This window comes from Melanerpes formicivorus, unplaced genomic scaffold, assembly GCF_026170545.1.
Source record: "Melanerpes formicivorus ecotype bairdi unplaced genomic scaffold, bMelFor1.0.p_v2 SCAF_1, whole genome shotgun sequence".
NCBI lineage: Eukaryota > Metazoa > Chordata > Aves > Piciformes > Picidae > Melanerpes > Melanerpes formicivorus.
Genome location: NW_027142353.1, coordinates 40,707,879 through 40,731,348, shown reverse-complemented (window position 1 = coordinate 40,731,348; position 23,470 = coordinate 40,707,879). Strand labels below are relative to the sequence as shown.

The following is a 23,470-nucleotide window of genomic DNA, read 5'->3' as shown; positions in this document are numbered from 1 at the left end:
CAGAGCAGCTTGAGGACTGAGCTGAACGCAGCTGAGCAAAGATACTTCTTTCACTCCCGAACCACTGGGGACATTCCGGTAATTCATCTGAAGTTAGGCTGGAAAAGTTCCAGATTGGTTATGTTATTTTCTCTACCATAGTTTGCCTGGCTGTTTTTGTCAGAGGTTACTGATAAAGGAATATATGGTCCACAAGCAACTGAGCTGTTAGCTAAATGAGATGAGCCTTTGTTTGCCTTATCAATTTGAGTGCTCAGTGCAGTAAGGTTGGCTGCTGCACCTTCGTGCATGATACTGACTCTGGGGAGGGCTTCCCTCTCCATGGCATTGCCAGCTCACTCCTAAGATCTTTCACTTTCAATGTTGTCATCTGTTTTCCATGGAAGTTTACCTTCTGGGGCACAATATAAGCATGTGATAGCAATAGACACATTGTCCATCACCTGATCTTACCAGAGTGCAAAATACACTTGGAAATCATCACTGTGTTACCTGCTGCAACCCACCAGGTTTGAAGTGCTTAGACTGCCGATTTACTCCTCTGATGGTTATGTAAGGATAAATCTTTAAAGATTTCAAGGTGAGGCTACTCAGGTGTTCCCAGGGTGTCAAATCTTTGAGTGATGCAAAGGGAAAAATGCCTGTCAGCTATGGCATTTAACGTTGTTACTCCTTTTTCCAGAAGGAGAGAAAGGGTTGACATAAAGTGAATGCCTCCATGTAACAATTTACATCAGTAAAGCTGTTGACACTTTCTGATACTGATTTATTTACTGATTTATTTTGTTTTTAAATTAAAGGGCTGAATTATGCTATTTGTTTCCTGTGAGAATGGTCACCTGACAGTCTTCATCCAGTGTGTAATGCCAATTTGCAAGTAATTTAAACAGCGTATGTATTTCTACCAGTCTGAGGGAGAAACTTGCTGTTCCTTTCCTATATATTTTCAGGATACTCAATATACTTTTGACTTCTTGAAAAATATTTTTTTGATAACATACTATCTTCATCATCTCCTGACCTTGTCTAACACAGCCATGGAATTTAATGTGATGATTTTTGTTGTGGAGGGCTCTCATCTGTGAGCAGATGTCAGCAAACCCAGCTATTTGAGGTTGAACCTTCTATGTTGGTCATCAGTTCTTTTTACAGTTCAGCTGTATGCATGCTAAAGGCCATGAGAGGTTATTTCTGGGGAAGTCATGGCCAAATGATTGTGGCAGAGCCTGAAGAGGAACTGTATGGTAACTCCTGCATTTATAACAAGGTCTCAAGAAACCTACAATTACCAAAGTTCATTTGCTTTGCTAATTTCAAATATTTTTTTTTAACTTGGTTCCTAGCTACAAGTTACATCTGTAGGATTGTCTACACTGCTGCTGAACACATAGAAGAACTATCTGCTATCATCAAGCATCATTTTCCTGTTTCCGCTATTTAGAGATCGTGTGACTGAGTTATCTTTTGATCCACTCTTTGGTAGATAATCTAGTATCATAGTATCAGTCAGGGTTGGAAGGGACCACAAGGATCATCCAGTTCCAACCCCTCTGCCATGGGCAGGGACACCCCACACTAGATCAGGCTGGCCAGAGCCTCATCCAGCCTGGTCTTAAACACCTCCAGGGATGGGGCCTCAACCACCTCCCTGGACAACCCATTCCAGGGTTTCACCACTCTCATGGGGAAGAACTTCCTCCTCACATGCAGCCTGAATCTCCCCACCTCCAGCTTCATTCCATTCCCCCTAGTCCTATCACTACCTGAGATCCTGAGAAGTCCCTCCCCAGCCTTCCTGTAGGCCCCCTTCAGATACTGGAAGGCCACAATTAGGTCACCTAATCAGTAAAGATGTTAAACAGAAGTGATCCCAACACTGAGTCCTGAGGAGCACCACTTGTGGCTGGCTGCCAGCTGGATTCAATTCCATTGACCACCACTCTTTGGGCCTGTTTGCCCAGCCAGGGCTTTATCCAGCAAAGCCTGTGCTCATCCAAGCCACGAGGAGCCAGTTTGTCCACGAGAATTCTGTGACCTGATTAAGATTTCTTCCAGTGACACAGTTAGAAACTCAAAATGTTTTGTAACTGTCCTAGAATTTAGAATTTACTCCAGAATTTAGGGATTATTTTTTTTAATATGTTTGAGCTTGAGAGCTGAACAGTGTCACAGCAGTCTTCTCTTACAGTGATTATGAAATTAATGCTCTTTATTCTCTGCTTTCTCAGTCCTTACCTTCTGGTTTGGTTTTAAAAAAACTGTTTCTTCTAATATTTTTTTCTGGTTATGTCCAAAAAACCTTTTTTCTTCCTAACTTGCTTCTGTTCATAATTTTTTTCCAAAATAGTCTGAACACTCAAATGCTTTTAAGAGGCTGACAGATACATAATGGATGTTTTCTGGTATTCTTGAAGTTAAGAATACAGATCTTTTGCAAAGACTTTGCCATTGTTTTATAAGGATGGGTATGTGGGAATGGTGTCTCTAGGAAAGCGGTGTTATGAGCAGGGCACTGCTTAGAGTACAGCTGCATGACTGAGAATTATGCAGAATTATGACTTATTGGCACATCACCTCTGAATACATTTCAATAATTGTACATCTCTGAAGTTAAATCAAAATGTAAATGATGCCAAAAGACCTTCAAGATCTGGTGGGGGCTTTTGTATGGGTTTTTTTTTTTTTGTTTATTTGTTTGGGTTTTTCTATGTGGACAAAATGTGACAGAGACAGCTCAGTGAGCTTAGAATAGAATAGAATAAACCAGGTTGGAAGAGACCTTCAAGATCATCGCGTCCAACCTATCATCCAACACCACCCAACCAACTCAACCATGCAACCAAGCACACTGTCAAGTCTCCTTCTGAACACTTCCAGCGATAGTGACTCCACCACCTCTTGGGCAGCCCATTCCGATGGGCAGTCACTCTCTCTGTGTAAAACTTCTTCCTGACCTCCAGCCTAAACCTCCCCTGGCACAGCTTGAGACTGTGTCCTCTTGTTCTGGTACTGGCTGCCTGGGAGAAGAGACCAACCTCTGCCTGTCTACAACCCCCCCTTCAGGTAGTTGTAGACAGCAATAAGGTCACCCCTGAGTCTCCTCTTCTCCAGGCTAAGCAGCCCCAGCTCCCTCAGCCTCTCCTCATAGGGCTTATGTTCCAAACCCCTCCCCAACTTTGTTGCCCTTCTCTGGACACGCTCCAGCAAGTCAACATCCATCCTAAACTAAGGGGCCCAGAACTGGACACAGTACTCGAGGTGTGGCCTAACCAGTGCAGTGTACAGGGGCAGAATGACCTCCCTGCTCCTGCTGGCCACACTGTTACTGATGCAGCCCAGGATGCCATCGGTCCTCCTGGCCGCCTGGGCACACTGCAGGCTCATGTTCATCCTACCATCAACCAGCACCCCCAGGTCCCTCTCTACCTGGCCGCTCTCCAGCCACTCTGACCCCAGCCTGTAGCTCTGCATGGGGTTGCTGTGGCCAATGTGCAGAACCCGGCACTTGGATGTGTTAAATCTCATGCCGTTGGACTCTGCCCATCTGTCCAGCCTGTCAAGGTCCCTCTGCAGAGCCTCTCTACCCTCCAGCAGATCAGCTCCTGTCCCCAGCTTGGTGTCATCAGCAAATTTACTGATGATGGACTCAATGCCCTCATCCAGATCATCAATAAAGATGTTAAAGAGCATGGGGCCCAGCACTGATCCCTGGGGGACATCACTGGTGACTGGAGCTGGATGTGGCACCATTCACCACCACTCTCTGGGCTCGGCCCTCCAGCCAGTTCCTAACCCATCTCAGTGTGCTCCCGTCCAAGCCATGGGCTGATAGCTTGGCCAGGAGTTTGCTGTGGGGGACAGTGTCAAAGGCATTGCTGAAGTCCAGGTAGACTACATCCACAGCCTTCCCCACATCCATCAGGTGGGTCACCTGATCATAGAAGGAGATCAGGTTGGTCAGGCAGGACCTACCCTTCCTAAATCCATGCTGGCTGGGCCTGATCCCTTGGCCATCCTGTAAGTGCTGTGTGATTGCACTCAGGATGACCTGTTCCATGATCTTGCCTGGCACTGAGGTCAGGCTGGCAGGCCTGACAGCTTCTGTGCAGCACAAGCTTTTCCGAGCACGTCAAGCTTATCTGGTGCTCACCTCCTTCAGAACTGAAGAAAAAGAATACCTTAATGTAAGATTGTGATCTTAAACTTGCATACAAAAGGTTTCGTAGAAGACCCTGTGACTGGTACCACTGATCCTTGGTCATGGTGGGGCTTGGCACTGTGAGGCTGAAGCACATATTGTGAAGGAGAAAGGGATTTTCTTGCATTGAAATCCAGAAAAAGGAGTTGAGAATCGGCACAGAAGGTGCTGTCTTCTGCTTGGAAAGCTGACTGTGGTCATCAAACACCAATATTTGGCAAACCAGCTTGCTGGTGTATGTGATTCTCAGGAAGAGAGAGGGGAGATGCCAGATAATGAATATTTTTAATTAGATCATGTTCTTGGAGTGCATTTTCACTTCAGTTCTGTAATGATGAGTCAAGATCAAGACAGCAAGAAGAAAAAAGAGGATTATTTCAGGAGTAATTCTTACATGTCTTCCACCTGAGAAAATTAATCCTGAAAAATCCCAGGTGGATATAAAGCTGAAAACACAGCATTTTTAGGAATTCACTAAGGTAGTTAACACAGGTTTGGTAATTTTACTAGTATAACTGTTATTATCAGTATGAATGCAGTGTTTTAATCTGTCCCTTAAAGTATTAGCTCTCCTGCCCAGTAATTTCAACTGTAAGAAGTCAGAGTAAATGACTGTTAGAGAGGCAAAACTCTCCAATTTTATGTCTTGGGATTCTTTTTAGTTTTGTGAGACTTAAGAGGAGAAAAAAAAATATATAGTTTTGCCAGCCCTCCATCTTGTTCATTAGAAACAGCCATTGTCTTGTGGAACTGGAACTACAGCATAACAGAAATGCCAAAAAAACTTCAAGAAAATATTTTCCTGCTTTGTTCCCAGAGCTTTCACATCAGGTGAGGAGTTGGCAAGGACTGTGCAGTAATGTTGCCTGGCTGTAGGATATTGTCTCCCAGCTAATATGGTGTGAGTGTGTCTGTCTGTCCTCCCACCACTGGCATTGTCAAACCTCCTCTTGCTTGCTTCTGAGGGGTCAGAAAGGAAGTGCAAATCATGCTCTTGTAATGTTTGCAGACTTGCCAAAGCTGGGCAGGAAGGAGTTTTTTCCTCTTTCATGTCTTGCTAGGTATGAGAGTAAAAAGCTTAGCAGGAGTGTTGAACTTGGCCAAGGAAACACCAGCCGTGTGGATGCCTTTGGCAAAAATACAAAGTGGAGCAGTCAGAGAGCAATCATAAAGCAAAAAGTCTTTTGTAGCAGTCTGCACCCAATTACTTATGTTTTTCTGGTTCAGAAAAATGCTGATCTGTCTTTGGGAAGTCATGCTGAGGGGCTTGGAATAATGCACCTTCCTATAGTCCTTTTCACAATCCAGAAGGCCGCAGGAAGATTTGTTTCTGCCCTTGTGTCTGTGGCCTGCTAACAGGTATTTTCTAGATGTGTGCTATTAGATATCAGCATGAGATGGGATTTCAGTTTGGCTTATGCTTTGGTTTGTACTTTAGTATTAAAATAGCATGAAAAATATTTTAAAAATGCATGGATAGTCTAATTAACATAGAAAGCTGCTACTAGAGGATAACCCTTGTGCAATAGCAAATATTAAGCCCAAAAGCATGCAGATATCCTTTTTGAAATAGCACATATGGAGATTAAAAGCCCTGTCTTCAGAACATTTTCTTGTAGTGCTGAGGAAATGAGCCTGGCTTTTGTGAATGCCTGTCTCTCTGCTGCAGCAGGGGTCTGAGTCATTAGTGGAAAACGTTTTGGGAAGAGAAGGAAGATCTATGCATTGGTGAGAGGGAGTTGACACTTTCCTTGCATTGGTTGATAGATAAGAGCAGTGATTTTTGGTGTAGAGTGAGCAGCCATTGCTCACAAGATTTTTGAACCATGAGTGAAATATTTTTTTGTAGCGTGTCCGTGCTTGTAGCTGGTGCTTTGTGGCCCTTTGCCTGCCCTGTGGTGCAGTGGGGAGAGGGCTATGGGTCCTTGAGTTCCACCACCAGTGTGCCCCAGAGCAGCTGCACAACCAGGTGCTTCTACTTTGGTAGAGAGGCTAAGAGAAGGAAGAGTTTCAAGCTGGAAGGTGACTTTCAGTTAAATAGACCTATGTAAAATTTTGTGTTATTTTCTGCTTTAGCTAAAGCTTGATCTGTAGATAGTCAGACCAAAAAAGAAAATACTATTTATTTGAAATGCTCTGATGTTTTGGAAACTCTTTCATTTCCTCTGGGGTAAAACTGTTGGAAGCCTGACCTCCTCAGAGGACTTTTGCCCAGGTGTGGAATTTTTTTGGCATTTGTTTATTTTATTGAAGGGAGGATGCCCCATGTTTTTTGCTCCTCTCTAATTGGAGAATAACTGTGGTTCTTGTGATGGCACTTGAGATGGGTGTAGGCAGGTGTTGGGCAAGCATCCCAGCACAGATGTGCCTGCCAGCACTCCTGTCAGTCCAGTTCTTCCTCATTTTTCAGCAGGGATCACAAACTGCATAATATGGGTGTTTGTTTGCTTATTTTAACAAAAACTCACAGGCTCAGCCAGGATTGGAGCAAAATTTGGGCATGGGTGTCAAGAAACAAGGCCCCTGGACATTTCCAGTGGTTGTTTAAAGCTGTTGGTGAGCTCTCTATATATGTGGTATGTTTGCTTTGCAGCAGTGGTTCAGGATACAGGGTTGGTCCCTGAAGGTAGATAGGTAATCTCTTCTGGCTGCTTCCTTCCCATTGTTTTGGGTTGTGCAGTTTTTAGGTCACCTGTGCCCTTTCTTGGATGTAAAGCTGCTATTCCTCTGGGGCTTTCCCCCAGAAACCATAATTAGGTAAGAGAAAGTGAGGAAGCTTTTCTGCACTGAAAGTGCAGCAAGTGGTAGGATTGCTAGCCCATTCCAGCTCTCTTGTGGTGAGCTTTCAGCAAAGCTGTGGCACAATCTGCTCATTCCCCTCCTGCACGTGGGGATGACGTGTGCCAGGCAGGGGCCCACTCCGCTGGGGTGTGAATGCTTGGTGTTTTTGTCCTTGTGTTAGAGCCAAGGGCAGTGCTTAGCTACTCCTTTTGTAGTAGGTACATTATTTTGGTCTGCAAGTCTGGCAAGTAGCACCCTGTAGAAAAAAAGAAAACTTCATTAAGGTGTAACCATGGGTTAACTGTTTGGGTGGGTTGGATTGGTTGATGGGTTGGACGCAATGATCTCGAAGGTCTCTTCCAACCTGGTTTGGTTTATTCTAAATAAAGGTTTATTCTAAACCTTAACAATGAGGAATTGTTTACTCCACTGAATAAATTGTTATACAGATGAGTAAATCGTCATACAGAATTGGATTATTGAGATGTTCCATTTGATGCTTTTTTCCTATAATTTCTTCTCATTGCTGTGCTTGGCTCAGAGACACAGTGGCACCTCAAAACTCTGAGGCAGTAGTCAGAGGTGTATGGAGATTGCTGTGACCCTGAGGGGTTTGGGGTCTCTCTGTCACTAACTGATCAAAGCTGATCTGGATGCCCTAAGACATGAAACACTGGAGACTGTTGGTGGCTTTTGACAGCCAGCTTTCCTGAAGATGGGCTAGTAGAAGTATCTGTGTATAAAAGTTTGGAGACACATCAGCTCAGAACTGAGCACTAGAAGTCATCCTTTTCTCTGTTTTTGGTCTTTCCTGGTGTGCAGCAGTGAAGGAAGAGAAATATTTCCCAACTCATAAAAGGAAGGAGAAGGATGTCAGCCCTAAAAATCTAGGGTTTCAGTGTGACTGTTCCCCTTCCATTATGGTTGAGGGGAAACTGCACATTTCCCACAAAATTAGTGTATATTTAATATGATTATATTACTCTTCTCCCCTCCCCCACTAGTGTATATAATAGCATAAAAAATGACATGTGTATACATATCTGTATGTATGTATGTATTTTTTTTAATCAGGTGCAAAATGACTGCTCAAGTAACACTGGAGGATGCCTTGTCCAATGTGGATCTCTTGGAAGAATTACCATTGCCAGATCAGCAACCATGCATTGAACCCCCACCATCCTCTCTGCTTTACCAGGTGTGTAGGGAAAAATTTCATTTCCCATTGTTGTTAAGAAAAATAGGATGTGCTTTAAAAAACCCCAAACAAACTAAAATCCTCAAACCCAAGGTATGTTTACATTTGCACTGTATGTAAAAATTCTTTTCCCTACTTTGGATTTAATTCTATATTTTGCTTTCTCTGCAGCCAAACTTTAATACTAATTTTGAAGACAGAAATGCATTTGTCACTGGCATTGCAAGATACATTGAGCAGGCTACAGTCCATTCTAGCATGGTAAGTAGATATTGTTGTGGTCTATAAAAGGATAAATTAATGTTCAATAAGCGGAGCGATTAATAAGAAAAATTAATAATTTTATTAATCACAAAAAAAAAACCCAACCCCAAAAACCACTAATCCAAACCTATTTACAGATTCGAGGGGTTTGGTTGTGGAACAGATACCTCACCAGCAGGAACAAGTAACAGTTTAAACAATATGTACAAAAATCCAGAAGCAACAAAGAGCACTTTAAAGAAAAGCAACCTCGGCAATGAAGCTGGCGATTGCCCACAACGGGGTGGGGGTGGGGAACTCCAGACTTCCCTAAGGCAACAGACCTTCTATAGATGCTTATAAAAATCAGATATTGTAATTCCTCACTGATCCTGATACCTCATGGCACAGGTTAAGATCTAGACAAACCAAAATGGCCCCAACCACGTGGAAGCTGCAGGAGCACCGTTTCACTTTCTGTTGGTGTCTGCAGCTTATTACTGAGGCAGGATTTGTTCCCAAAGGATTTGTAGCTGAAAGCTTTGTAGAGAGGAGGTTTCTCGGCCGTAATCCCTTTGTAGCAGCGCTCGCTCCTTTCTCCAGTCAAACAAAACTGTCCCGGGGACTCAGCTCCTCTGGGGTTTCGCCTCTTGGCCCAGCAAGACCTCTGGGCTTTACAACACTGAAAATAGCGAGCAGTCTTTGCTGTCTTGTATGGGTAAACTGAAACACAGTTCAGCTTCCAAGTGAAGCTCGTGGTTCCTTCCAGAGCGTGGACAATTGTAAGACGACGCTCTGGCTCTTTGGGCTGATACTTACAGATTTCCTGAGGCAATAATGGCCAGTAGCAACACAGATCTGGGGATAAAACCCTGGTATTGCAACCTATAGAAAGTCTTCTTTCCAAACGTGGCCAAAAGCACGCCCACCTGGCTCATTCTTGCTCTGAAACATGTTCAGGCAAGCCTGAAGAACCAGATCATAGTATCATAGTATCGGTCAGGGTTGGAAGGGACCGCAAGGATCATCTAGTTCCAACCCCCCTGCCATGGGCAGGGACACCCCACACTAGATCAGGCTGGCCAGAGCCTCATCCAGCCTGGTCTTAAACACCTCCAGGGACGGGGCCTTGACCACTTCCCTGGACAACCCATTCCAGGGTTTCACCACTCTCATGGGGAAGAATTTCCTCCTCACCTCCAGCCTGAATCTCCCCACCTCCAGCTTCATTCCATTCCCCCTAGTCCTATCACTACCTGAGATCCTGAGAAGTCCCTCCCCAGCCTTCCTGTAGGCCCCCTTCAGATACTGGAAGGCCACAATTAGGTCACCTCGGAGCCTTCTCTTCTGCAGACTGAACAGCCCCAACTCCTTCAGTCTGTCCTCATAGGAGAGGTGCTCCAGCCCTCTGATCATCCTCCTGGCCCTTCTCTGGACACATTCCAGCACCTCCACATCCCTCTTGTAGTAGGGGCTCCAGAACTGGACACAGTACTCCAGGTGGGGTCTCACCAGGGCTGAGTAGAGGCGGAGGATCACCTCCCTCGACCTGCTGGCCACACTTCTGATGCAGCCCAGGATCTGATCTACTAACTTCTGCCTCATTGTCTGATTCAGAGTAATTTTGAGGGTTTTTGTCCATTCAGGACAGATATTCAGGTATATACTTCCATATTACATGGAATAAAAGGAGAGAAATGTGTCTTATTGTAGTTCATTATGAGAATGGTAGCCATGGAAAAGCAAAAAGCACGTTACCTGCAAGACTTCCAGGGGTCAATACGATGAAAAAATGTGTGGCTGTTCTTTTTTTGCACGTATACTTCTTGATAATTTAAAAAATTGTCTGCCTTCTTGGTCAGCCAATGTTGCTCAGAATTTTCCTGCTTTCATTGTGCATTTTTCCAGTATTCTGGGGCAAGTTACTTGTATTGACCTTCTATCTTTTCAATTTCCAACATTTGTCAGCTTAGTGGTGCTGGAACATTTCTGTGGGCTTTCTCACAATTCCACAACAGAAGCTAGTAACTCCATCTCTGCTGGTGGTCTAGCTCTTTTGGGATACAAGAGGACTTGCAGGCTGCCCATGCTGATCTGAAATGAACTTGTCATTTTATGGCAGTCTTGGAAAATGAGGGATAATATGCCTTGTCATTCTATAGGCCAGTTCAAAAATGGTGGCATAGACAGATTGAGCACCTGATTATATGCTACTGGAAACTATGTAAATTTACACCAGTCTACTTTTAAAATTGGTGACCCCTGAACCTGTTTTGATTGTTTGGGTGTGGTTGGATCTCTACTCTTCATGTGCTAGCTTTTATCCTTAACCCTTGCACTTTCAGTGCCTAAGTTTAAAAACAAACAAAACAACAACCAAAAAAACAACCCACCACCAAAAAAACCACAAACCACCAAGACAAACATCACTCCACCCCCCTCTCTCTGTCAGATTAGCATTTTTATTTGTATTTTTAATTCATTCTATCTTTAGCTTGGGGGAAAAAGAGCAACAAAACAATTTGTGGAGATACTAATTTTTGTCAGTAAGTAAGCATAATTGCCACAATTGTTGATTAGTGATCTGATAGATATTTGTTATCCTACATGATAGGAAGACAGTGTGAATTCTCTCAGGGTTAGGCTGGATGCTAAAACAAGTGACTGAGAGAAAACTGGTATTTATTTTTTTTTTTTTAGCTGCTGGATTATAGTCAAAATAGATGTCAGTAGCTGGTCAACTCTAAGACATGTAATATGACATCTGTGCCTGTGAATTATTGGTAATATTATTTAACCTACAGTATGATGTATAATTAGGTCTGTGATATGTGTGCTTGTATGCATACATTCTCGTTAGAGAAATTCATCTGTTTGGACAAAGGTTTGGAGTGATGGAAGACAAGTGGACTTAACTCTTTTTATTACAAAGCCTAATTATATTGCGTGTATTCCTTACAGAATGAAATGCTAGAAGAAGGTCAAGAATATGCAGTAATGTTATACACATGGAGAAGCTGCTCAAGAGCTATTCCTCAGGTAAAGAATGAAAGTTAAGCTGTCATGCAGTGTGTGAGCTTGTCTTGTCTTGGTGTGGAATTGCACAGAGAGCTTTGTCAATTAGCTCTGAAATTTAGTCTGCTTAATCTCTTTTAGCACTGGGGAACAGCTGGGCTGTTTGATAAGGCATCTATAACAATACCTCATGGGTGTTGTGTCAGTTTTACTGATAAGTTTAAGACTAGTATGGGGGTAATGTGTTCTAGAAGGGAAATATTTGATCAGTGGATCTGTTTAAAGTAAAAATGTAATTCAAAAGAATGAACCCTTCCAACTCTCCAACTTAAACCTGTCCTGAATTTAAGTATTAACAAGTAGCATATATGCTACATATATGAAAATAAAGCAGTGCATAGGTGACAGTTCAGCCTCAAATGTCTGAGAATGGTTGTACAGTTGTGGGGTGGGAAGAATATTAAGATACATCAGAGAACTGTAATGTAATAGTTTTTGTACTGAAATGCAAGGAAAGCTTGTCCTGTGGTTCAGATATTTAGAGAAGTTGTCAGATAATGTGTTCTGATTTCTAGTTTGGCCCCTATTTTACTGCATGATTTTAAGCAAGTGGCTTAATGTGGAAGAATATTGTCCTGACCTTGCAGACGTGTTTTGAAAATTATTTTTTTTTGCTGTGAGGCAATAGAAAAAAAATATTTTTTTTCCTCACACACAATTATGCTTAGAAGACTAGCATGAAGTTACAAATCTCAGAAATGTGTGCCTTCAGTTTGTCTCCTTAGGATAATAATTCTCTGAAGATTTTATTTTCTGAGGCTTTATGAATGGAAGTTCCAAGTGTACTGATGTCTGTAATTATCCTCAGGTCAAGTGCAATGAGCAGCCTAATCGAGTAGAAATTTATGAGAAAACTGTGGAAGTTCTGGAGCCAGAAGTCACAAAATTGATGAATTTTATGTATTTTCAGGTAAAAGGAATGGAAACTAAATTTTTTCAATAGACCTGTATTTTTTTATGTTCCTATTTTGAATGCTTGATATTGTGTGCTTGGATACTCAACCTAGTCATTATACTTTGAAAAAATCCCTGCATATATTGTCTCAGAAGGGCTGAATTTCTAATGTTTGTCTTAAAAACTTCAGGTGATCTCTGTTAAGACTCTCATCAAAAATCAAAGGTAATTCCATATGGTGCCTGTGTAGCACATGGGGACAGAGATATTTATCAGTTGAGGAAGAGAGGAAATAGAAATACAATACATTTCACAGGTATACATAAAGGCATCCCATCACAGAAATGATTTGTTGGGGAGTAAGAGATCTAGAAGTCTGGACAATGGAGCAACAGGTGCAGCTTTGCTATGGAAATTCATAATTGAGTCAAGCTCACCCAGTTGTTGTGACCCCACAGTCACCAGAGCTACGTGATCGCTGGAGAATAGCAGCCTGTGTTGCTCTCTCCTCCCATTCTGGCAGCTTGCCATTTGGTTCAATGGACTGAAGATGTTTCCAGGCATTATTTGGAGGGAGCTGGAGAAGCTCAAGCCTATGAGACTCAAAGAATACAGGAAGAGGAGACTGAATGAAATATAATTATTTCCTGTTGTCTTCCTCAACTGTTGGATCTTACTGACTACAAACAATCTCCTTTTGTTCTAAACTCAGAACAGAATCCTCTTTACATTCCAAGTTGCTGTCTTTATTGTACTTGTCATCTCCATCTCAAATGACCCTGATATGCACTTGGAAATAAGCCCTCAAACATGTGGCGAGATGACTTTGTGAGTTGGCATGTACTGCTATTAATCTGTGTGCTGTGGGGTTTATTGTTTTAAGACAATGTACCTATAATCTGCCTTTTAATGCATATACGCTTTCGCACTAAAGATGAAACCACTTGTTTCCAAGGGATTTTAAACTTTAATACTTTAGTTTGAAAAGAAGAACCTTGCCCCTTGTGTCAGGCAAGCTCTGTGGCAAAAATCACTAGTGACACTTGTAGCATGTGAACAGAGGTGGAACTGGAAAGTCTGAGCTGATGCCTTGTTAGCCTTGCATGCTGTAAACATTTTTCTGCTTCAGCAGTGCTTTTTATTGGACCAGCTTCAGTTACGCGGTGAAACTACTTTCAAGGAAATGTCATAGCTTTTATTCCCTGTTTCTTCTCTGTCCTCCGTTAGAGAAATGCGATTGAACGATTTTGTGGGGAAGTGAGACGCTTGTGCCATGCAGAGAGGAGGAAGGACTTTGTGTCTGAAGCCTACCTGATCACGCTGGGCAAATTCATCAACATGTTTGCAGTACTGGATGAGTTGAAAAACATGAAGTGCAGTGTAAAGAACGACCATTCAGCCTACAAGCGGTAAGCAGTGAGGAGCAACTGGACCCCGGGTTTCTGCTGCCAAGATACAGACCTCCCACGAGATGGCAGCAGCTCCTTTCTTTTCCTGACAACTTCCTCTTCAAAAGTAGCCCCTTCAAGTGTGGAGCATCACCTTCAAACTAGGGATGAATTGGCTGCAGTGAGGCAGTTTGAGAAAATGTTTGCTTTATGCTGTTCTTTGAGCAGCAGAAAAATTCTTCTGCCTTATAATGCCAAGCTTATCAAATGTTTCTGTCTTGGTGTGTACTACACATAACAAATCAAATTTCCTCAGTAAAGCTTTGTTTTTTGAGAGGAATCTGGCTTTCTGGTCACAGGTGCCTGTTCTATGCTATTTATGGCATCCATTTTTGACATATGTAGCTGGAAGTTGTCACTCTTGTTCTCAAGACACTTCAGCTTTGCCCTTCAAGGTAATCATGACCACAGGTGTAGCAGGGAGGATAGGAGGATTGGGATATACCAGTAGCCAAGTTATGTGCTTGAGCTGCCAGATATTACTGGGTATCTTTCATTAAATGTGGAGCAGAGAAACACATTCTTTGTGTCAGCTGTAACATCTGTTTTATCTATGCTGTTTTCACTTACATGAAATGTCATTTCTATGTCTCCTGGTAGTTGCCTTTTGTAGTTGTTGTACCTGGAGACCTCTTTAACCTGCTTGGCTTGTGATTTGGTTTTATTGTTTTAATGTTTTGGGGTGGGTGTATGTCTTGTTTCCTTTGGAGGTATAATTCTGGAGGACAAATCCTGTTTTCTGGAATGCTGAATTGTCCTGGGTTGTTGCGTGACTTGGGTCTATAGAACCATTGCTGCCCCCATCAGTTGAGGGATATACCCTTAGATTTTTAGGTTGCATTGGATTTGGTCTTTTAACTGGGGTTTATTGAAGGATTTGGAATTGCAAACAGTTAATTTGGGATAAATTAAGGCTGTCTCTCTCATATTGTGAATTTTCACCTTCCTTTTTGGCTATTTTCCTAAAAAGCCTTCCCTTTATCTTTTATGTAACAGACTCTTGACATGGATGTGTTGAGTCTATAGCCTGTGTTTTGATAACTTGATTTCATAAAGCTGTGGTAGAGAAGTACTGGCTATGTCTTCCAAGTTCTCTTTCTACTTTATTCAGGGGTTTGGAGGTGGGAGATGCACTGAGGTTGAAAATCTTGTATGAGCAGCGAATGAATGCCATTTTACAGGGACTTAAAGATCTGCTGACACCATACAGTTTCCCTGGCAGATCTGGGGATGAGCATGTTTCTACTGAGAGGGGACAGATTTGCTAACAGGCACTCCTGCTGAAGGGAAGTACTGTTTTTGTTTCTGTTTTAAAAGAGCTGCTCAGTTCTTACGGAAAATGGCTGATCCTCAGTCCATTCAGGAATCCCAGAACCTCTCCATGTTCCTTGCCAACCACAACAAGATAACGCAAGTAAGCTTTAATTGTTGCTTTGCAAAGTACCTAATGCTTTGCAAAACAAATTAAAACTCTTCCTGTTTGATAGTAGCTCTTGTTCCCTAGGGAGTGCAACTAGTTAATTAATATTTCTTTTTTTTTCTCCCCACTCCTGCAGTCTTTACAGCAGCAGTTGGAGGTGATTGTTGGCTACGAAGAGCTGCTTGCAGATATTGTGAATTTGTGTGTGGACTACTATGAAAACAAAATGTATCTAACACCCAGTGAGAAACATATGCTTTTGAAAGTAGGTACAAAGTTAAAGAATGCCTGAGATGGAACATGAACATTTGAATTATGGGTTTTGGGGTATTTTGTTGTCTGAGATGTGTGTGGGGGGGTTGTTTGTTTGTTTCTTTCTTAAATGGAACCAAATTAACCAACTAACATAAATAATTGCCTTTTCCCACCTTCCTTCCCTCTATTGTCTTTTTATTGTATTACATGCTAAACCTATTTAGGAATTTTCTAATCCATTTTTGTTATTCGTAAATCAAAGTTGACTCAGTTGAACTGCAGTCATGTTAGGAGACTAATTGAGCCTAATTTAATGGAATTGTTTTATAAAGTATGATGACAACAGAAAGGAACTCCTGTGGTCTGTTTTTAGATATCTGTCAAGTTTGTGTTTGGCCATATCAAAGCATTTTTGGCCTTTCAAAGATTTCAGGGAAGAAGCAGCTTAAAATTAGGATTAGTAAATAAATTTTATTAGCTAGAATATGTACATGTAATAAAAGGGTGCTGTGCAACATGAAGTGTGGTTGATATCAACTACGTGCCTTGCAGTAGAGAAAAAAGTATAGAGTAAGAATTGAAAATTTACCTAATAACAAATATTTTGAGTCCCTTTAGCATTTAGCTTCTGAAAGCTCTGTGAGGACCGAAGTGGAGCATCATAGAGTTATTTTGGTTGGAAGGGATCTTTCAGATCATCAAGTCCAACTTCTAAACCAGCACTGTTGTCATTACTAAACCGTGTCCTGTAGCACCACATCTATACAACTTTAAAATATCTACAGGGTGGTAACTCCACTACTTACCTCATCAGCCTGTTCTAGTACCTTACAACTCTTTCAGTGCAGAAATTTTGCCTAATATCCAACCTAAACCTCCCCTAGCAAAACTTCAGGCCATTTCCTCTTGTTCTATCATTTGCCTCCACCTTGGGGATGTTTGGGGCCAGGTTGGATGAGGCCTTGAGTAATTGGGTCTAGTTAAGAGGTGTCCCTGCCCATGGCAGAAAGGTTGGAGTAGGTGGTCTCTAAGGTCCCTTCCAACCTAAGCCATTTTATGATGATTGTTCAGCAGAGGAAGAGACCTAGCCCCAAGCCTTGCTACAGTTGTCGGTGATAAGATCTTCCGTGAGCCTCCTTTTCTCCAGGCTAAGCAATTCCAGTTCCCTCAGCCACTCCTCAAAACTTGTGCTCTAAATCCCTCACCTGTGGCATATTAAGAGCACAGACCCCTGAAATATTGATGACTTAATGACACCTGTAGGTAGCTCAGCAATGGTCTGTTTATTTCGAGAACACACAAAGCTTCTATACTCTTAGCAGCAGTTGAAAGCAAGTCTGTTTCTAGCAGTATTTTTCCACTTTAACCACACAAAACTTATTTCAAGAGCCATTGGTGAAACATTTCAAACATTTGCACCACGCAGGTCAACAACAGATGTCCTTTATCTTGTCTGCTCTCTACCCTACTGCCTCTCAAGGTGTTAATGAGCATGTCTGTTTCTTTATCAGAAAGCTGTGTTTCAGGCTTAAAAGTAATTAATTCATCTCCTTCAATTCCCACACTCACCACCTTTGTTGGTCTTTGGACATGTTCCAGCACCTCAAATCTGAGCATAGTACTGAAGGTGCAACCTTACCAGTGCTGAGTACAGTGGGACAATTACCTTTCTATTCCTGCTGGTCACACTGGTTCTGATAGTTGCCTTGGCCAGCTGAGTACACTACTGGCTCATATTCAGCTGACTGTAGACCAACACCCCCAGGGTTCTTTTCTGCCAGGCAGCTTTCCAGCCACTGCCCCAGGCCTGTAGTGTTCTGTGGGGTTGGTGTGAACCAAGTGCAGAACCCATCATTTGGCCATGTTGAATCTCATGCCACAGGCCTTGGCCTATCAACCCAGTCACTCCAGATCCCTGTGTAGAGTCTCCCTACCCTCAAGCAGATCAACACTCCTACCGATCTTAGTGTCATCTGCAAACTTACTAAGGGTGTTTTGAGCCCCTCATCCAGATCATTGATAAAGATATTTGAGAGAATAGGCCCCAGTATTGAAAATTGAAGATGTGGTAGTTTCAGGCTATGCTTTGAAAATTTTCCACAGATCTTGAACAAAAGTGGTAAAATGTAATAAATCACTAAAAAGGAAAATAATGCTAAGTTCTAAACAATCCCATAGGACAGCTATCTTCCATAAAGCTTAGATAGGTTAACTAGCTCTCTTTTTGCTTCCTCGCTCTGGCTTATGCTTCTGCTGTGTCTTTGCTGAGCTTGGCTGCATTGCTTTGGATTGGCTATGTCTAACAAACAATTCTCTGCTCTTTCTCTTCTCCCTTTGTGTCCAGTGGGGTAGAGGGCAGGGAAGGGGGAGCTATCAGCTCCCCTGTTTTTTGGCCAGGGGGGTTCTTGTGCTGTTTATAAATAGGAAATACCTGTAAATATTGCAAATACTGTGTATTCTGTCTATATTCATTGCATTTCATTGTAGATTGTAGTTTTGCTTGCAAATGCAGCTTCATTTGCTTGCAACTGGGCTGGTCTGGCATTTTAATGTTGGGGGAAATTTTCAACCCACTACAAAAGAACAGCACACGTGACTGGCTGCCAAATGGATTTCACTCTATTCACGATGCTTTGGGCCCAGCCATCCAGCCAGTTTTTCATCTAGTGAAGTGTATGCCCATCCAAGCTATGAGCAGCCAGTTTTTCCAGAAGAATGATGAGGACAAGAGTGTCAGAAGCTTTACTTAAAACTAGGTAGACAACATCCACAGACTTTTCCTCATACATTAAGTCACCTTGTTGTAGAAGGAGATCAGGTTCATCAAGCAGGACCTGCTCTTCATAAACCTGTACTGACTAGACCTGATTGCCTGGTTGTCCTGTATGCCAGCTGCATGACAGCACTCAGAATGATCTGTTCCATGACCTTTTCTGGCACTGAGGTCAGGCTGACAGGCCTGTAGTTTCCTGGATCCTCTCAGCCCTTCTTGTATGTGGGTGTCACATTTGCTAACCTCAGTCGGCTGAGACCTTCCCAGTTAGCCAGGACTGCTGGTAAATGATGGAAAGTGGGTTGGTGAGCCCTTCTGCCAGCTCCCTCAGTGTCCTTGGGTGAATCCTATCAGGCTGTATAGATTTGTGTTTTTCTAAGGGGTGTAGTAGGTCACCGACCATTTTCTTTTGCGTTATGGGGGCCTTCATTCTGTTCCATGTTCCTGTCAACCAGCTCAAGGGGCTGGGAGCTTGGAGAACAACTGTCTTAGTATTATGTACTTAGGCAAAGGAGGCATTGAGTACTTTGGCCTTTCCCTCATCCATAGTCACAGTTTCCCACCTCATCCAATAGAGGATAGAGATTCTCCTTAGGCTTCCTTTTGTTGTATTTATGGAACCATTTTTAATTGTCTTCTCTGGCAGTAGCCTGATTAAGTTCTAGTTGTGCTTTGGCCCTTCTAATGTTGTCCTTGCATAACCTCACAATACTTCTGTAGTCTTTGCAGTCTGAATGAAAAAATATGTGAAACATAGAACATTTGCATTCTGCCTACAGGGATGTGCAACATGTCTTTCAAATTGAGGTCTTGTTTGGTACATGCATTCTTAGAACCCATTAAGTTGCTGATGCTCGTCTCTTGCTGTTCTAAATGCTGAATTATAACTTAATAAGTTGGAAAAAATGTAATTAGATTTTTTTTTGGATGCTTTTGAGCTCATGAGTGTACAATTCAGAGATGCGTTGAAAGCTATGAAAAGCAACAGCTCAGAGGTGTTAGATCTAAAATTTTGTCACAGATCAGTTTGCACAGACTGAATTTTAATAAAATGGAAGTCAAAGAAAAAGCTGTCTAAAAAGAATTTAGGCTTTCATTTCAGTGAGATTTTTTTGTATGCTAAACCCATGACACAAGTAGACTTTTTCAAGGATAACTGATCAGACTTAATGTTAATGTAAAAAAGACTAACATAGGTATAATAAAGGAATCCTACAAAAATATTCAAAAGTATCTTCTGTTTGTATTTTTTATTGATAAGAAGAATGATCCTACTGCAGCAGGCTTTTAGTTCTTAAGTTGTTTTGCAAAGAGGTTTGATTTTTGTATTTATTTAATTTTTCCCATTTCAGGTTATGGGTTTTGGATTATACTTGATGGATGGAAGTGTCAGTAACATCTATAAGCTGGATGCAAAGAAAAGGATAAATTTAGCCAAGATAGACAAGTTCTTTAAGGTGAGTTGAAAGAGTTGTTATGTTTTAAGTACAATTAAATAGAATATGGATTAATAATGGTTTCCTGTCACCAGGATTTGTGCTTAATAATTTAATCTGGTTTATTCCCTGTGTACAGCAATTGCAGGTTGTCCCACTGTTTGGTGACATGCAGATTGAACTTGCAAGATACATTAAGACCAGTGCCCATTATGAGGAAAATAAATCCAGGTAAGGGGGAGAAGGAAGCAAAAAGGAGAGTGTCTGGGCAGAGGAAAGTCAGACACCTGGAGTGTATTTTCATAATGACCCAGTAGTCTGTTACAATTAATAAGCTTTTCACTTTGGTCTACTTTTGGCGTGGGTATTTTATTATTAATGTACTTCACATAATAAATACAACTAAAGAAACAGGTTGTTTTAAGACCTTTATATGCTGCTGCACTCATTCTTGCATCTAATTTCTTACCACCTGAGTTGGAGGAAATTAATTTTAACTTACACTGATTTTTATTTTTTCCTTGAAATACAAAACTTTCTTTAAAAGAAATGACGGATTTTACTAAGCAAGGTGAGCAATAGTAGTGCATGGGTAAATAGGCATGTGTATATTGTATACAGAGCAGCAACTTAGCTTGTCTCCCCTCTTTTTTTTTTTGGCTAGATGTGCAGCACAGCAGCATGGCTGGAAAATGCAGCCAGCTTTTACATGAATGGTTCCATGGTCTATGGTTATGACTTTGTCTTAGTGAACATTTACATGCTCCTCCAAGACCTTCCTTCCATGCAGATACATGAATTTAGAATGCAGTGCTTTGCATTTTAATTCCTGCAGAAAAGATAAAGCAACAAATAACCTGCATGTAATTGCTAAGAGAATACCAACAGCAGTGGGCCAACTGAGCTACTAAAACCATGAGGCTGTTTAATGTGACATTCTTGGTAGCATGTCTTTTGTGTTCCTCTTGATAACATGTTGATAGTATTTAATGATGTCCTCTTTTTTTCTTTTTTTGTTTTGTTTTTTTTTTTCCCCCACACTTGGGAGCACAATGTAGGCTCCTCATAGTTAAACATGAGTAACACACAGTTAAACATGAGTAACAGACTGAAGGAGTTGGGGCTGTTCAGTCTGCAGAAGAGAAGGCTCCGAGGTGACCTAATTGTGGCCTTCCAGTATCTGAAGGGGGCCTACAGGAAGGCTGGGGAGGGACTTCTCAGGATCTCAGGTAGTGATAGGACTAGGGGGAATGGAATGAAGCTGGAGGTGGGGAGATTCAGGCTAGATGTGAGGAGGAGGTTCTTCACCATGAGAGTGGTGAAACCCTGGAGTGGGTTGTCCAGGGAGGTGGTTGAGGCCCCGTCCCTGGATGTGTTAAGAGCAGGCTGGATGAGGCTCTGGCCAGCCTGATGTAGTGTGGGGTGTCCCTGCCCATGGCAGGGTGGTTGGAACTAGATGATCCTTGTGGTCCCTTCCAACCCTGAACGATACTATGATACAAAGCAATCTGAAGGTAGCTAGATATATCTTACAGCCTATACTTATACTTCTGCCCTCCCTTTCAATATTTTTCTTTCCTGTACCCAAGTGTATGTTGCTGAAAAGAGATGACAGTTTGTATTTCATAACAGCAGCTTTAAAAACAAAAAACAGAAAAAGAAAAGAAAATAAAAAAGTGTGGTTTTTCAGACTTGGGCAAAGTGCTGTTTGAACAACCTCTCAGAAGGGCAATCTATCACTAATGGATTGTACCTCAGAAGTGTGAGAAAAGACCTCAAATAGAAAAGGAAATTAAAATTATTATTTTTTTAAGTCATGCATTGTGATTCTTTCTTTGCAGTATCAGTTATGCTGTTTATTGCCTAAACTGATTTAGGTGTTGTTGCTGTTTGTATTTTGTTGTCTGAAACAGATGGACATGCACTTCTTCCAGCAGCAGTCCCCAGTACAATATATGTGAACAGATGATCCAAATCAGAGAAGACCATATGCGATTCATATCAGAACTGGCTCGTTACAGCAACAGTGAGGTGTGTGGGTTTAGAGGTATTCATACCAAATTTGTCACTGGTTAACAGCTTGAAGAGCAGGTAAACCTCAGACTAGGTAAATGACAAAGCTTAATCATGTGAATCACAGCTGGCTGCAGGCTAGCACACAGTATCTGCATGATAGCTACACTATATAAAGTAATAATGATACATGATACCAACTGTATATTCCTCTGCTTATATCCATTTGTCTATTAAGGATGTGAATCCTAGAACTTTTGCCATTCCTCTTTTGGAATAGGTTCCTTAGCTTTTATTCCAGATGGGTGCTCATAGGAATTTAAATGAAAGTAACAGTTAAGAACTTAGCTAACAAACAAATACAGAAAGGGGGAAAAAAAAAGAAATTTATGTGTATTCACACATGTATGCATATATGGAATGTGTAGCATACTATAAGATATAATTAGTGTCTTGAATTCATCTGCAGCAATATTCTATTGATTAGATGCCAGTGGTTTCCATTGCTGAAAGAAATTTTATGATATTTAACTATGAAAGTCTCTAAAAGAAAAAGCTGGTATTAATGCAGGTGTTGATACATTATGCTGTTGTAATGTGTAATGGAAATTATGTAGAAATTTGTCTATGGATGCTGGACACAGAATGTTCTTATGTGGATTTGGTGGGGTTTTATGTTGTTTAATCATCCTCTAGGTGGTGACTGGATCTGGTCGACAGGAAGCTCAAAAGACAGATGCAGAGTACCGGAAACTCTTTGATCTCTCTCTCCAAGGCCTGCAGCTTCTTTCCCAGTGGAGTGCACATGTCATGGAAGTGGTATGTTATCTAGGGAATAAAATTGACAAAAAAGTGGGGATTTGGTGAGATTGGACAGGGTTTGTTTTAATGGAATGAAAAATGTGTTGTATTTTGTTAGTTTCCCCTCTTTCTTCTTCCTTCACTCCTTTTTCTCCTCCTGGTCCAAACCACATTCTTGGGGAAAAACACACAAAGCTTAGAAGCAGCGTTGCTTCCTTGAAGATCCAGTAGCATGTACTATCTCACACAGTACTTTCAACTTGTGAGCCTTGACAACATGTTATATTGCTTTTGATGTATGTGTTTCAGAGACTAAAATTTCATTGGTTTTCTTCTAAATGTCCATATTAACAGGCAGTCACACAGGAAATGCTAGAACCACTTCAGGTGGCTGTATTTAGACATCACTGCTTAGTAAACTGAAGCGTGTAACCAAAGACAGAAAGGGATGGAAAATCTCCCATTGCCTTTAGATTAGGCTCTTAGTCAAAAGGAAAGTAAATCTGGGGAAAGGAAAACTTGGAAGTGGATGAAGAAGGGTAAATAAAGAACCTGCAGAGCTGTTTCTTTGTATTTAGCATTTATTTTAAAAACACATGCTGGTTAGAAAAGTGACTGTGTATTCCAATAACAAACTGCTAAAGGCTGAAATTGAAGAAGAGGGTGCAGAAGTCCTTTTTAAACTGCAGGCACTTAGATAAAAGCTGTGTGCCTTACTGTGACAGTTTTAGGCTGTGCCTTTAAGGAAAGGACAACTACTGAACGCTCTAGCTGAATGTTTTGGTGTAAAAAGGAAAACAAAGATAGTTCTAAACAAGTTTCATTGGTAGATTAGTAGGAATGTAACTTTAAGGATTTTAGTTTCAGTTCAGTCTGTTCAGTCAGTCTGGGCAGCTTCTTTCTTTCTTCTGTTCTTGGTGGTACTGACCTTGGA

General features: G+C 41.6%; 1 protein-coding gene across 2 annotated transcripts in view; it reads left to right on the top strand.

Annotated features, from left to right (window-relative positions):
• CYFIP1 (cytoplasmic FMR1 interacting protein 1) overlaps positions 1-23,470 on the top strand; it is a 90,743-nt gene that overhangs the window by 13,105 nt on the left and 54,168 nt on the right. For both annotated transcript variants that reach the window (XM_068140760.1, XM_068140750.1), the window contains exons 2-12: positions 8,054-8,177; positions 8,349-8,438; positions 11,382-11,459; positions 12,304-12,405; positions 13,618-13,799; positions 15,156-15,252; positions 15,395-15,523; positions 19,639-19,743; positions 19,862-19,953; positions 21,636-21,753; positions 22,432-22,554. In XM_068140760.1, coding sequence (XP_067996861.1) covers positions 8,061-8,177; positions 8,349-8,438; positions 11,382-11,459; positions 12,304-12,405; positions 13,618-13,799; positions 15,156-15,252; positions 15,395-15,523; positions 19,639-19,743; positions 19,862-19,953; positions 21,636-21,753; positions 22,432-22,554 — 1,233 coding nt within the window. In that variant the 5' untranslated portion in view covers positions 8,054-8,060. The remainder of the gene's footprint in view (positions 1-8,053; positions 8,178-8,348; positions 8,439-11,381; positions 11,460-12,303; positions 12,406-13,617; positions 13,800-15,155; positions 15,253-15,394; positions 15,524-19,638; positions 19,744-19,861; positions 19,954-21,635; positions 21,754-22,431; positions 22,555-23,470) is intronic.